A 16,833-nucleotide genomic window follows, 5' to 3' on the forward strand; every position below is an offset into this window, starting at 1 on the left:
AGAAAAGGGGGTGATATGATTGAGACATTCAAATTACTGAAGGGTTTCTCTAAGATTAATTCAGAAGATATTTTTGAGAATAGGACTGGTGGTGGGAGGACTAGGGGCCATACATGGAAGCTGGGCAAGAATGTGGTTAGCAAGGGTGTTAGAACAACTAGGTTTTTTACTTGGAGAGTGGTGAATGAGTGGAATAAGCTGCCAGAGTCTGTTGTGGGTGCCATTACTGTCAACGAGTTCAAGGCAAGGTATGATAGATACTGTGTGAATGTCAAATAGTTGTTCTTGACATGATGTTAGGGCCTCCCTCAATGAGTCTGTCGACTCCTTGGAGTTGCCCATAATAATAATAATAATAGATTTCATACTAGTTGAACACAGCATCTGTATTCTTTCTTTCTTTCCTTGCCAGTTACCACTTTGCTTTTTTATGGTAACTGCACTAATGGTCAAATTATTTTATATATTTTTATTATTATATTTATTAAAGTATTTCTTATTTCCTCTTTTGCTTTTTTTCTTGTAGGCAATACTTAAGTGGCTTCATCTGCTTCCTGCTAACAAAAAAAGTGTGCCAGATTTAATTAAAGATCCAGATGGGCTTCTAGAAAATGTCAAGGTTTGATATCATTTTATATACATATCAAAAGGCTTAGATGTTGTTGGTTATTCATATTAGTGCTTCATGGTATAAACAACACAAAGAGATGGAAAAAATAAATTAATTTATTGAACTTACTAATATCTTGCTGGTTTCTAACCCAGCATCATCATAGCACAAATTATAACTGTAATAAGCACACAAGCACTACTCTAAAATATTAGTAACAATTCAATTTGTAACTGACACAGAACCAATGTCCTAACAAGGTGCCCTGTATGGGCCAGTTAACTATAAAGTTAATTTGGAAAAGTCAGGCTATCTGTTCTCATAATGACTTTCTCCCAGATCTTTGGTAAATTAACGAACCATGCTTATTGAGGTTAAATTAAAGATGCCAAGAAGTTACATTCATGTTTAATCCTATAGAGCCAAATGACTTCACATTAATTAACCTTACTAATAGAGAAGAAATAGTTCAGTTACTAAGTGATCACTCTGCAATGGTATATTATTCTGGTAGTAGTGACTTTGCATTTACTGCCTGGCAAAGACTGATGTAAGAATTTAGGTAAATGAACTGGAGGTACTCAGTATATTGAAAAATATCAATGTGAATACAGCAGTGGGCCTGGACAATATGTCAGCTCGTGTGTTATGAGAACATACAAGTGAATTAGCAGTGTCTCTGATGAAGTTGTTTAATCTGTCTCATGAGGGTAAGATAGTTCCATTACATAATGCTGGCTCCAAGACAGAATTAACAAATTATAGACCAATTAGTATCTCTCTAGTGGTGGTTAAAGTTATTGGAAAAGTTGGTTAAAAGTAAAATTCAGGAATGGGTGGATAGGAATATGATACCCTATAGGAGTAGCATTGCTTTGTAAAAGGGAGGTCCTACCTTTGTAATTTATTCACATTTTATAAGGTGACAGCGGAGATAAAGGAAATGGCTACATTATTATACTACTGGACTTTGCAAAGCGTTTGACAGAATACCACATGGAAAATTATTACAAAAATTAGAGCAAATGGGAATGGATATGAGGTTGGTGGAATGGATGTGGGGTTGGGGACTGATAGACATCAGAGGGAGAGTGGTGTCTGGTGGAGTAGAATCAAGGCAAATAATGGTGACTAGTGGAGTGCTGCGGGGTTCCGTACTAGGACCACTACTCTTTAATTTGTTCATTAATGAATGGTATAGCAGAAGATTTGAGGTCGGGGGGGGGGGGGGGGCATCATTCAGTTGTTTGCTGATGATGCAAAACTGGGAAGGGCAATAGTTGATAAAGGTGATATAGATATCTTGCAGGATGATATAAATAAATTGGCTGTGTGGGCAAAGGACAATGGTTGTCAATTCAATGTTGTAAAATGTAAGTTTGAGATAAAAGGGATACCTCATTTCATATTGTATGATGGCACTAGATTATAGGAAATTGATGAGACCAGGGGTTTGGGGTGATGGTGAATAGAGATTTGAAATTCAGAGGACATATTGCAAGAGTTTGCAAAATAGTTTAGAGGATTACTTGGATGTTAAAGAACAAATTGACAAGTAAATATAGGGAGGTTATTAACCTTCTTTATAAGGCTATGATTCTGCCACATATTGACTATTGTGCACAGATTTGGTCACCTGAATTTCTTGGGAATCAGGAGGTGGTGGTGGTGAGAATTCAGAGATGAGTGACCAAGCTCGTGAAAGTATGTGGAATGTACCCTGTGAGAATAGATTGAAGGTGTGTGGGTTGCAGAGTTTAGCTGACACGCAGAGGAGAGAGTATATGATAGAACCTTATAAGTTATCAAAGGGATTCTATAAAATTGACACAAAAGAAATTTTTCAATACTTGGGGAGTACAGAAAAATCAAGGGGTCGCACTTGGAAGTTATCTAAGTGTGACAACTTCCTAAGGTAAATGAACTGGATTTACCGTAGGAAGTAAATCCAGTTATCTTCACTAAGGTAGCTGAAAGATGCTCAGTCACCACTCTCCAAGTTGTCCATTACTTGGAGAGTGGTGACTGAGTGGAATGGATTGCCAAAGGTGGTTGTTGTGAGTGCCCAAATAGTGAATACGTTTTAAGGAGATGTATGATTAGATACTGTGTTAATGGATAGTGTGGATTTCCTGCGATGAGTCGTTTGACTCCATGGTGATATAGAGTACCCATATAAATAATAATATCCTGTTATGCAACGCACACATCCTTTCAGGTGTATATAATGCTATGCATTGTGGGATGGTTTTCATTTTTATTAATGTCTCATCAGTAGCAGCCAGATCCAGAAGAGATACCAACTTTGATGTAATGCAGAAATCATCTATTTTCTGTATACAAGTGTAACACTATCATTTAAATACTCTGGGCTAGAGCTAATTGTCGAAAGTTTTTTCACTTGGTTATAAATTAAAACTGCCAAGAAATTATATTGTTGTTTAATCCTTTATCCAAGTGTAAGCAAACGAAGTTTGTCAATAAAGGATTAAACAAGAATATAAATTCTTGAGTCCTTTAATTTAATTTATAACTAAGTGAAAATACCTTCAACAACTTGTTGAGGTTGGGGCTGTACCATTATACCATGTTCTTTATGCCATAGTCCCAATATAAATAATATGAATATTATTATAGTTTCAGCTTTCACCAGAAGCATGGCTATAACATTAACTCTCACCAGATTCATGATGATGAGGGGAAGACTATAATACCTAGAGAAAATCCCAAATTACAACAGTTGAGCCATATACTTACTGACATTGTGGTAACAGCTAAACACATAGTTATATTTCTTAATTATGAATGATGAATAGGATGACTTATACTTCCTCATATTCATAATGTGCAACAAAACAGTGACAAGTTCAATAATGTTGATAGCTAGCATATTGTTAAATGTCTTACTAATCACTGTTTTTCTTGACTGTCCATATGAATTACATGAAATTTATCAGTAATGATAACAATTAACAATGTCCATGTCCAATGCAAGTTAATAATAATTAACTAAACACCTATGTAACATTCAAAAAAAAAATGCAGTAAACTATCAGCAATAATGCCAGCTGTTCAACAATATTTGAATTGTGCACACATTTATGTTTGAACATGTGATGACTAGTTCGTTCCTGAACAAAAATCCAGATACTTACCATTATTATTAGATTTGCACTTTTTTTTTTCCAAATTTTCCCAAAACATTTCTATGTGTTAAGTTTTCATTTCTTATTTTGCTGTTTAGATGTCCACATCGACCAACTTTTCCTTTTTCTTTGTAAGCTCTTTCTCTAATTTACTTGAAAAATTTCTTCACTTCTTCCTTAGTAGAACCTACTGTGAAGCCAAAGCACAAAGAAGTCTCATTGGTTAATTTCCCATTTTGATGTTTGCCTACATTTCTCTCTCTCTCTCTCTCTCTCTCTCTCTTTCTCTCTACATGATATTTCCTTAGCATTTAAGATTATCTTCATATTTAGTGTTGAATAAGTACTCCTTCCTTTCTCTTCACATTATTGCCTGAATATAACATCTTTTAGTTATTTAGAAAACTTACCTGTTTTTTTGTCTTCTTTGGTTTGGTAACACCAATTACATAATCTACCATTTATCCAAACCGCATTGGGAAAGCAATTCGATGTTTGAAGGATCATTAACTTAAAAAAAAAAAAAAATTAAAAAAAAAAAACACTTTGTTGACTGCAAGGAAGTACTCTTGAGCCCACTGAAGCGTTTTTGGTTTTGATTTGATTAAAAAAAAAAAAAAATTTACCAAACATTTTCGGCATAATGGCTTTCTCACAAACAAACAGACGAAGGTAGCCATTAGGAAATTCTTGAAGCAAGGAGAAAAAGTTATTGCAACAAAAATATCAGTATCACTTGCTTGTAATCTGTTTCTGTTGGAAAGCTGTTGTTTTCCAGAATGGTTTATAACTTCCTTTCAGTTAAATGGAGAATTCTAACTCCCCTTCCATCAAAATAAATACATAAATAAACAACCATGTAGCACAGCGGAAGTGGTATGTGTTTTCAACAGTGCTAAATCCCAAAGAGAGAGCCGCATAAGTTCAATTCTACTCACCGACTAGAGGAATCAAAAAAAGCTTGGAACTTTTACTAAGCTTTTTTTTGATTGGCTCCCAAGTTAGTCTATCTCTGGCATGGGGGAAGCAGGTTTTTTCCCCCAGAAACTCAAGAAAATCCACCATAGAACCCACACTATCTTCAGACAGTAAACATAGTGTTAGGATTAGGAACTATGAGATGTGATGCTCTTGTCACTCCCCTCTCTTCACCGGATGTCATATATAATTAGTGATAGTCTTGGGCCAGCTATCTCTTATTGGCTTCCTGTGGAGATTGAACTGTCCCCTCAGTCTCCAAAAGTTAGATAGGACTAAAACGGCCTCTCCTACTGCCTATATGGGAATAATAGGCATTAGCTGAATTTTTTTTTAATAAATTACAATAAGTATATAATGATGTCCAGTCTAGCATGAAAATTTCATCAGACTCATCTGCTAGCTTCTGAAGAGTTAGAGAAGAAACCAAAAGATATTGTAGATTATTTTAAAGGTAACTAAAATGATATGTTATGGTGAAGAAATCCCAGGATTATATGCAAGTTATCTTAAAGCAGCTTCTTGTTCACTTATACTTATTGTTGTGGTTTCCCCCCCCCCCTTTTTTTTTGCTATCGCATTAAGCAATTAATCCCCCCCCACACACACACACACTCAAGTACATCAACACACAAAACAAGCATGTTTTGTGATTGAGCATTCCACTTTTATAAAAGTACCATGTCACTTCAAATTTGAAAACAAAACTTCCTTCAAACTAGTTAATAATTTCTCTGCAATGCATTCATCATGCTGACTTGAATAAAGCAATGCTCTTTGCCAATTTCTTTTACAAACTTGGTTTGTAAAGGTTTAATAGCTAGTTTAATGATAACATTTTAACAGCAGTAATGTTAATTAACAATGACAATCCTATTTTAACAATAATATTATTAATATGCAGGAAGGATAAACATGAATTTATTTGCCAAGTAAGTATTATTAGCAGACAAATTCATGTTTATCCTTCCTTACTAAATTATTCATTAACTTGTTTTATATGACATGTTCAGACTTGTGTTATAATAACTAAACTATATCAATATATCTTGGTCAGTCAAGGCTAAGATATATCACTATGCAGAGGTAGTAATGCTATGGCTGGTGCCAGTTGCATGACATTTTATCGAAATTGTTACACTGAAAAAAGGCACATATGAAAGAACTAGCTATGAATTTGTCATTGATGCCAGTAACCAAGCTACACTACTATCGATATGTACTTTGTTTCTAAAATATCTTAATTATTTGTATAATTTCTTTATATATAGCAACCAATGAAAAAAAATAACAATTCAAAAATTGCTGATTTTTAGGTACATCGCTTAAAAGCATACCTCTGGATGCACTAACTTAATCAGGAGAACCATGAAAGTTACTTACAGGAAAATAGAAATATAATTTTCCGATGTAGCTGAAATGAATGCAGATTGCTTTGGAATGGTGACACTTACATCCAATGTTCTCTCTAAGCTGTAAACGTGTAAAACACATGATTTACATGTTTACAGCTTGTAACCATGTATAATTACATGCGTGCACACATGTTTTACAACTAGACACAAAGCAAAAAATATGCGCACACTAGATTTTCAAGATGAAATTAAAATTTATTAATTAAAGAAGTTCCACCTAAACATTAACCTATAAATTCTTTAAAAAATACAGTAACTCAGCAACACTCAAGCCTCTAACTTCGTATTTTTTATTACATTCTCGAAGTTGCACAAAACGTATAAATTATTTAAGGCTAGCGATTTCATGCCAAAGTGAAAGAGGTGTGGCTTAAATGTGTAATTTTTAAGTAGCACATAGAATGGCGTGTGGTTTGTTTACATCTCAGCCCTGACTCATGGAAAATTCCCAAATGTGATTGGCTGATCAAATTAGTTCAAGATCATGACGAATTAAAACAATGGTTTCATCATTATCACCATCAAATTCCTGCCATGTACCCTCAAGGGGTGTACAGGATATGACAGTACTACATGAAAAAAATTACATCATTACTAACTTCCTATCTACAATTTTCCTCCAAATCAGTCTGCTACTTGTCAAGACTCCAACATTATCAGATCTTATATTTCCATTGTCTAAGGCACTTTGTACCATATCAATCCACCTATATCTTGGTCTTCCTCTGGGTCGTTTTACTGCCAACCTGGCAGAGAACACTTGTTTTGCTAATCTTTCCTCGCCCATTCTGTTTAAGTGACCATACCACCTGAGATAGCTCTGCTAACGCATTCCTGTATGTTGACAATGTCAAGTTCTTTTCTAATATCCTCATTTTTAATATGATATTGCCATTGATGCCATCTGTTCACGCCTATAATCTTTCTCAGGACTCTCATATCTGCGGTCTCTAGTCGTTGATCAAGTGTTTTACTTCTGACCCAGCTCTCAGATCCATAAGTTAAAACTGGTTTGAACACTGGCTTGAATACAGCTAATTTAGTGTTCCGACTAATTTCTCTCTTATTCCATATGAATTTATTCATTTGACTTCCCACCCTACCAGCTTTGCTGATTCTGTTGTCTATTTCTATATATAATTTACCATCGTCAGTAAAAATCGTGCCTAAGTAACTGAAATGTGTTACTTGTTCCATAGGTTATCCATTCACAACACAGTTGACATTTTCAATGATTCTGCCTATTTTCATTGTCTTTGTCTTTTTATTGCTGACCTTCATACCATATCTATTACAACAGCTATTCAATTTAGTCAGAGAATCTTGCAGACTTGTAGCGGATTTATTTAGAAGAATCACATCATCCGCATAAAGCAAAGAGCTGACATTAACATCTCCAATTCTGATATCATGTTTAATACCACTTTCCTTCGTAATGTGATCCATATAGATAATGAATAATAGAGGGGATAATGTACATCCTTGACTCACACCAGATTTAACATCAAACCATCTCCCTGTACTCCCTTCAATTCTAACTGCTGACTTACAACTCAAATAAAGACTAAGTACTGCTTGATATAATGCCCCATTGACACCATATAACTGCAGCGTATTGAATAGCTTCTCTCTTGGCACCTTGTCATATGCTTTTTCCAAATCGACAAAACTTAAATACAGATCTTTGTTATATTCCCATGCTTTCTCGACTATTTGTCGTAAAGTGAAGAGCTGATCCTGACAGCCTCTATTTGGCCTGAATACAGCTTGTTCTTCACCACGCTTTTCTTCCACAATTCTTCTCAACCGTTTCTCAAGTATACTTGCATAGATCTTGCCAGGAACACTCAGTAGGGAAATACCTCTGTAATTCTCACATTCAGTTTTATTTCTCTTTTTATATATGGGTACTATGAGAGCTCTACTCCAATCATCGGGAATTCGTCCCTCTGTCCAGGCTTTCTGAACTGCAGTGCAGCCACTGTAAGACTCTTATACCACCATACTTAAGCATTTTTGGTCGAATATCATCTACTCCTGCTGCCTTTCCACATTTCAAGCCTTTGATGGCTTTTTCTACTTCAAGTATGGATATGTATTCCTGACTGCATGCCTGGTCAGTGTTTTTTATCACTCTGCTGTCATCACTACTTGTTTCATTTAGCAGTTTTTCAAAGTAGGTTACTCCATACCTCAAGGATATCTTTTTCTCCCGTTTTCATGTCACCTTTATCATCTCTAACTCCTTTTACAGCACTCTTTCCACCATTTCTAAACTTCTTCAACAACCTCCAGAATATTTTGCCACCTTCTTGATGTTTATTTTCTGTATTCTTGCCAAAGTCCTCCCATGACTTTTGTTCAGCTGGTTTTACACAGTGTTTAGCTTTCTTACATTTATCTCTGTATTCTGTAAGAGCAAAAGCTGACTTATTTGCCAGGAACTTTTGATATGCTTTCTTCTTTTCCTTCACTGCCTCTTTAACTTCCTGTGTCCACCATGGAGTTCTGATTTTTTCATCCTTGCAGACAACTTCACCACACGCCTCTCTGGCTGAATCAATCAATGGTTTCTTCAGAGTTTGCCACTGAATCTCCAAGGTTTGATTCCTGTTCTCAAGCTCTTTCATTTTTTCTTCAATAATCTTTGTGTATTTTAGTCTACAGTTCACGTCTGAGAGCTGCTCAACTTTTATTCACTTTAAAACTTTCTTACATGTTATTCTTTTCAATATGAAATTCAATTTTATCCTGCTCAAGACTAAATAGTGATCACTTCCAATTTCAAATCCTCTGTACACTCTGGTGTCCTGCACCAGGGAGAAAACGTCACTATCAACAATAACATAGTCAATGAGACTTTTCTTATTCCTAGCATCTTCTCTCCATGTGAATTTGTGCACATTTTTATGTTGGAACATGGTGTTAGTGATAACCAGTCCATGTCCTGAGCAGAAATCCAACAGATATTAGCTTTGCTCTTTTCTCCAAATTTTCCCAAAATATTTTTGTATGTCTCACAATCATTTCCTACTCTGCTATTTAGATCCCCAACAAGGATCAACTTTTCCTTTTTCATTGTGTCAGTTGCTTTTTCTAACGCCTCAAAAAATTCCTCCACTCTACCTTAGTAGAACCTTCTGTGGGACCATAGGCACAAATAAGTCTCATTGTCCAGTTCCCCATTCTCATATTTGCCCACATTACTCTACTTGAGACTGACTGCCATTCAAGAAGATTAGCCTCGTATTTTATGTTGAATATTATGACTACTCCTTCTTTTCCTTGATTGTCATTGCCTGAATATAACATTTTGTATTTATTGCTCAGAAAGATATCACCAGTTTTGGTCTTTTTTGTTTCAATCACCCCTATTATGTCGATCTGGTACTTATCTAATTCCTCAGCTAGCTCCATTTCTTTGCCATTCAGGTTTCTTACATTGATAGTACCGATCTTTAACTCTGGTAATTTTGAGTTGGGGTTTGTTTTCAGATTTGTTCCAGTAACTGACTTTTCGCTGTTCGTCCTGGTTCCCTGGCGAAAACAACGGGGGCCTTGTTTAACCGGGTGACGCCCCAGCTGGCATGAGATTTTGTCATGTTGTACTATCATTTTTTATTTTGGTTTAACCAATAAGAATACAATTTGGTTGGCTAAATCCCAAATTGCCAGCACATCTTAGTTCGTTCAGTATCCAAGTTGATACCCAACAGGGTGCACCACGAGAAGGTGAGGATTGGACATTAGGTCAGAAGCCCTGGTCGGTTCTCCACATTCCTTTAAAGGCTATGTGGAGGTCTCCTCTCAGTTATACAGCTTTGACCCTTAAGCACTTTGAAAAACTTAAATTAGAGTACAATTAAAAATATTGTAGCATTTCAAAATTCTCTAATTTTTAAAAGGAATTTTAAAATAGTAGACTAAATAATAACATTCATGTATACACATTGAGATACAACCAAGTTAATTAAATCTTGCCTCTAGACATATCTTTTAGCTCTTGTGTTGCCCTCGGCAATGTTTAGTGTTGGTTCAGCTTTTGCCTTGCCAAGTTATTCAGTGAATAGAGTAGATTTGTAAATTTATAAAAACAATAAAAAACATTCTTCAAATAACAAAATTGCAAAAAAACTGATGCACCATGTCAAATTCAAAGGAAGCAAAAGGTGTGAAGCGAAAACGAACTGCTAGCTGCTTTAAAAGTGAATGACTGGATGAAATAGTGCAAACTGCTATGCCAGAAGCTCATGAGTTTATAAACATTTTGCTGCGTGAAATATTTATGTATGATGCTACAATTTGTATTGTTTATATTTATTATCTTGATGCAAAGGTTGCTGGGGATTTACTAATGGGAAGAAGTTTGATGTCACTTGGAAGTTGGACTTTTTGAAATGCCATTTGACATGTAAAATACATGTGGATGGTGTACACAAACTTAGGCAACAAAATTGTTCATTGCCAGCTACAGGAGTACTGCGTATGCTACGTGAAAGTTCAGATGACCGAGAGAGAAAACGATCAAAAGGCAATCAGTCACTAGTGTTATTTTTTTTTTTTTACTTTATTTCTTACTTCTAATCAGATCAATATTAAATACATATAAAATATTTATGTTAGCTCAGTGATTGATGTCACACAACTTACTTGGTGATGGTAATAATACACACACTCAGAATCCTATCTAGTACAGTCGGTATCGTGGTTGGCCTCACATGCGCGAAGTTCCCGGATCGAGTCCTGCCCAAGGCTTGTGAATCGTGATTTCCGACTGTTTACTGGGGAGGCTACTGCCGTGTGTGGGAACACGGTGGGGAGTTGGGGTGACCTGGCTGACGTCTCATTGACACTAGAAGGTAAAGAGTGAACTAAAATGTTTTAACTTTTTTGCTTAAATGATCAGTATGGTGACTCGTTTGGGTGCGCACATACTTTTCAAAAGAAGGCAAATTTTGCACCCACGCAAATTTCTGCGCACACTCACAGCAAAAAATTAGAGGGAACATTGCTTGCATCCATATGATCTTTCATACTTCAAAATTTAATTTCATTGTTCTTTTTTAAAGAAAAATAACACAATTCAAAAAATCATATAATAAATGTTTCCTTCTCATTGGTCATGCCTGCATACAGCATAGTCAACTTGTGAAACCTTTCATACTGTCATAAAACAACTGTGTTTCATAGTTGAATTTTGCACTGATAATTTATTCAACTTCCTGAAAAATGGCTGATTTTGATGTGTAATGTTTTCACTTAGTTGCAATATTTAGATATATGAATGCAAAGAATATAATTGAAGTGCTGAAATGGAGATAGGAGAGATTTTTTTTAAGCAGTAAAACTGGGGGAAGTGAGGACAAGAACTAAGGCATTCCTAGAAGTTGGCAAGTTATGTTGAATGAGAACAAGAACAATTTTTTTTTTTTTTTTTTTTTTTTTTTTACTTAATGAGTAACCAGCAGTTCATGAGTAGAATTAGAGTATGAATAGATCTAAGATAGATGTGTTGAAAGTAAAGTTGACCTTCCATGATGAAACTATGAACTCTAAGAAGCAGGGCAACCAACTTTAGAAATTCACAAACTGGGATATAATATTTTCTTGCATTTCCTAAAATATCTGTGGAGAGTACTTTGGCATTCAGTTTGATGTCTTCAGAATTGTTTGTCATTCATTAATGTGTGTGTGATAATTTGGTTAAAGCAATTGATAGGATGCCACATGAAAGGTTGTTGCATAAATTGGAGAATATGGAATGGATAAATGAGTGGCTGGTGGTAGGTATCAGAAAGTGGTGTGAATCTCCCAGATTAGGTGACCAGTGGTGTACCCCAGGGATCATTCCTTTGATAATTATTGTTCAGTCTATATAAATTATTTAGTGTAGCATATAATCAACTGGTTGCTTCAGAATGAACCTTAAAATATATGTTGGTATGTGCTCTCCTTTGTTTTTTGTATTTATTTGCGGACCTCTGTACATATATCTCGAAGGAAGAATGATAATCTGGAGATGATGATGCAGGACAAGGTAGAACGAAACAGAAAAAGAGAATGTCTATGGTCAAGATCACTGGATCAAATCCCAAAAATATGGTTTATTTCAGTTGAGAAAGCTTCAGCTGCCACAGCAGAAAGAAGATTGAGGAACATTGTTAACAAGGTCACTAGTCCTCAGATATGAGGAGACTGAAGAAGAAGTACATTAAGAGATTCAAAATGTATTGATAATAAATACTTATGAAATAAATGCATTTCAAACAGGAGAGTTTGTCTTGTAATATAATAAAATTATGTCTATAAAGCTTTCCATCCAATGTTAAATCTTTGTTTCTGCTTTCCTATCCCAAGTCAAATCTAAAAAAAATTTTTTTAAATTACATGTGAATCTTAATTAGAATGAACAAGCTCAAAGTTTTACCTTTAAAAGATCCAAATGTATTGTTATAACCTTCAGTAATTACATAATTAATGGATACAATTGAGTATTGATTTCTATTCAGCCATTTTTTTGACCTCCCAATAAAATGTGTTTTTAATCAGGGGAAAAAAAAACATTCAAAAACACAAAATCCTTATCTTTTTTGCTTCATCATTCAAGATATATCCTTTCTTCCGGTCACAGTGTAAGTTATAAGGAGATACTGATCTCTGGGAAAATAGTAAGATGCTTCATTAGTATGTACTGGTATAGTGCAATGCTTTAAGTTACAGTAGTCCAAAACTACCATAGTCCAAAATAAACAAAATCAGTGAACAAAGAGTACACTAAGTTTTCTTTTGTTCTGGGATATTATTTCACTTTTACACAAAATTACTAAAACAGGGAATGTGCCATTTTCATTAAAAATTGTGCCTGAATAGTAGAAATTTTCTATGTAGAAATGTTTTACTTGTTCTATGGGTTCTCCATTCAAGATGCAGTTGATGTTTTCAGTATTCTGGCTATTTAATAACAGTAAAAATGAAAAAGAAATTGAAAATTTTCTTGATATTTATTGCTGATTTTCATACCAAATTTAGTACTTTAGTCATTCAATTTAGTCAGGGAATCCTGCAGACTTATACTGGATTTATTTTGAAGTATAATATCATCTGCATAAAGTAAAACTTATTATTATTCGTGACACATCCAAGGAGTCCAAAGACTCATTGCAGGAGGACACCCACTGCAAAATTCTCCATCTCCACCACTACTGAACCTCTACTACCAATCAACCACATCAGCACCACCACCACCACCACCATTTTTTTTGTCTGTAAATTGCATGTGTTCTGAAGGGCCGATTTGTCGGTATGCAGGATGAAAAAACTGAGTTTCCGGGAGAAAAAACCCTGCTACCTCCGTATGAGATCGGCTAACTCACCTTCAATTGAAAAAGTCCATATAAAGATTCCTCCCATCACGACGGGAATCGAACTCAGGCCTTTTCCAGTCGAAGGGCGCAATGTACCGTCGTTCTTCACTATGGAGGCATACAAACAAGTCCAAACTATTATTAATGACCAATTTCGTAAAATAATAAATGAAACCTCCTTGGCCACTGCATCAACATTAATATCTCTAATTTTGATATCAGATCATAATGTGACCCATATAGATGATGATGATGAATAACAGTAACATAGCATTTTGAACAGCTTTACTCTTGGCACCTTGTCATATGCCTTTTCGATCAACAAAACTTAAATACAAGTCCTTGTTACATTCTCATGAACTCTCAACTATTTGTCTTAAAGTAAAAATCTGATGCTGATAACTCTGTTTAGCATGAATCGAGCTTATTCTTCTCCAAGCTTCCCTTCCATAATTTTTCTTAACTATTTCTCAAGAATACTTGCATTGATTTTGCCAGAAACACTCAGTAGGGAAATTCCTCTGTAATTTTCACAATCAGTTTTATTTCTGTTTTTATACATAGGCATTATGAGAGCTCCACTCCAATCATCTAAAATTTGACATTCTAAACAGGTATTCTGAATTATGCAGAGTATCCACTGTAAAACTTTTATATTACCATATTTGAACATTTCTGGTTGAATATCATCTACTCCAGCTGCCTTTCCATATTTCAGTTTATTAATGGCTTTTTCTACGATATGTACTGATATGTATTCCTAATTGCATTCCTGCTGAGTGTTTTCTACCACCACTCTGTCACTGCTTGTTTAATTTAGCAATTCCTCAAAGTAATTACTCCTTGCAGAAGTTTGACGGAAAGGAGGATTTGTGCAATGTTGATGGACTGCATCTAAATGGTTTTGGTGTCTGGAGAGCGCTTTGTTCATCGAGCATGCTGAAGTGCAAATTCAGGGAAACTTAAGCAATTAGGGTGGGAGCAGGTGAGTTTGTGTGAAGGCATCCATGAATCGAGCGAGTGTAAGAATGACCAAGTGAGGAATCTAGTGTCTCAAGCAAAAATATTGAATAGAGTAGTCAATTCAGAAGTAAAAGTGGGTGGAGGACTAAAGAGATGTTACAGTTTCTATATACTGATGTCAGAAATATCAGGAACAAGAGGGAGAAGTTTTTGGCATTGGTTAGCGCCAAAACATCACCAAAAGTTATAGGCATTAGTGAGACTTGGCTAACAGCAGATGATGTGGTTACATGGATTGAATATGAAGGGTTTAGTATTTTCAGAGAAGATAGGATAGAGGGAGAAGTACTGCTGATTACAGCAGATGAATTGCAACCAAAAAAATAGGAGACAGCCAGGAGGGTAGCTGTTCATTTGAAGCAATCTGGTATGAGATTAAGGCCAGTAAGACAAAATATACAGTTGGTTGTTGCTATAGGCAAGGGAGTTCCACAGATGATCTGGAAGACATGCATCACTAAATTAGTACAATGAGTACAGGTTGAGTAATTAATATGAGGAACTTCAACTATGGAGATAAAGACTGGAAGGAAGGAAGATCACATGGCAAGAAGGAAATAGAATTTATGCACCCACTAAGAGATAATTACTTAAGACAACATGTGATGGAGGAGACTTGTGGTTGGAGAGTATTGGACCTAGTCATAGGATCAGAAGAGCTATCCATAACCAAGGTGACAACATTGCCTCCAGTTGGTGAAAGTTACCATGCCTTGACTTGGGAAATTGTAAAACATGAGGAATATTCCATCAAGAAGGTGTATTGTGAAACTACAAGGCAGGTGATTATGACATGCTTAGGTAAAAGCTTTAATCTTTACCACGGCATAAAACGTTGCAGGGTAAGTATGTTAGTGGTGCATGGGATATAGTTAAGTGTCATCTGGAGAAATCAGTATTAAATTGTATACCTAGGGTTTATAATTTAATACTGAGGGTTAATCTGGTAGGAATTAGATGGATGAGTAATATCATTAAGCATGAGCTGTAAAAGAAGAAAATGCTGTGGAGGGTATATAAAGAAAAAGGTGAGCAGTAAACTCATGAACAGTATAATGCCCAGGCAAAAAAAAGCGACCAGCATGGCAAGGGAGGCAAAATCAGATTATGAGAAGAATCTGGCTGAGCAGGCCAGAGGAAATCCCAAAGAGTTCTTTCATTATGTGGCAAGTAAGAGGAAGATTAACCTTATTGAGTGATGATGGTCATGAGGTGACAGAAGCAGATAAAATAGTTGAGTTACTGAGTGACCACTTTGCAGGGGTATATCATCCTAGTGAGGTTACTGCTTTAACATGTGTAACAGACACTAATGTGGGAACAGAGGTGGATGAATTGAAGATCCTTAGGATATTGCAGAATCTCAATGTAAATACAGCAGTGGAATTAGATGGGATATCAGCTAGGGTTTTGCGAGATTGTGCAAGGGAACTGACAATGCCTTTGATTAGGCTGTTTAATTTAAGTCTCAGCTCTGGTAGAGTTCCAAGGGAGTGGAAAGAGGGCAAAATAATTCTTTGCATAAGAGAAGTTCTAAGACGATAGTAGCAAATTATAAATCAATCAGTATCTCAGGTGTGGTAAAAGTACTAGAAAAATTAGTAAAAAAGTGAATTCAAGAATGGGTAGATGAAAATATGATACTGTATGAGGGTCAACATGGCTTTATGAAGGGTCGATCATGCCTTAGTAATTTACTAACATTTTATAATAGAGTAACAGCTGAGTTAGATATAGGAAATGGCTACACACTGATTTTGCAAAGGCATTTGACAGAATACCAAATGGAACTCTGTTATGCAAATTAGAACAAATGGGGATGGATATGACACTGGTCAAGTGGATAAGAGGGTGGCTGCTGGTGAGATCTCTATAAAGGTCAAAACTGTTCTGGGTAGCGGCCCTTCACATGATGCATAGCATTATACATGTCCATAAGGGTGTGTGTGTGTGTGTGTGTTGCATTATGGGATACTAAGGCAATTGGTGTGAAGTCATTAGCCTATACAGAAGAAGCACCACCACCATAGTGCAATTAGAAGAACGACGGTACGTTATGCCCTTTAATTGGAAAAGGCTTAAGCTCATATATCAAAAAGTTGTATATGCAGGGCCAAAATTGTGGCAAAAAAAGGTGACTAGTGGTGTGCTGCATGGTTCAATGCTGGGACCATTGCTTTTTAATTTGTATATAAATGATATAGGAAATAACCTGAAAGGAAATATTCAATTGTTTGCTGATGATACAAAATTAGTTAAAGTAGTCATTAATCAAGGTGATATGGAGGGCTTGTAGG

General features: G+C 35.7%; 1 protein-coding gene across 2 annotated transcripts in view; it reads left to right on the forward strand.

Annotated features, from left to right (window-relative positions):
- LOC150102025 (lysine-specific demethylase 2A-like) overlaps window positions 1-16,833 on the forward strand; it is a 478,446-nt gene that overhangs the window by 391,895 nt on the left and 69,718 nt on the right. For both annotated transcript variants that reach the window (XM_090400997.1, XM_090400998.1), the window contains exon 11: window positions 527-619. In XM_090400997.1, coding sequence (XP_090257123.1) covers window positions 527-619 — 93 coding nt within the window. The remainder of the gene's footprint in view (window positions 1-526; window positions 620-16,833) is intronic.

Source organism: Typopeltis vanoorti, chromosome 11, assembly GCF_054136105.1.
Source record: "Typopeltis vanoorti isolate ZY-2024b chromosome 11, IOZ_Tvanoo_1.0, whole genome shotgun sequence".
Classification (NCBI taxonomy): Eukaryota; Metazoa; Arthropoda; class Arachnida; order Uropygi; family Thelyphonidae; genus Typopeltis; species Typopeltis vanoorti.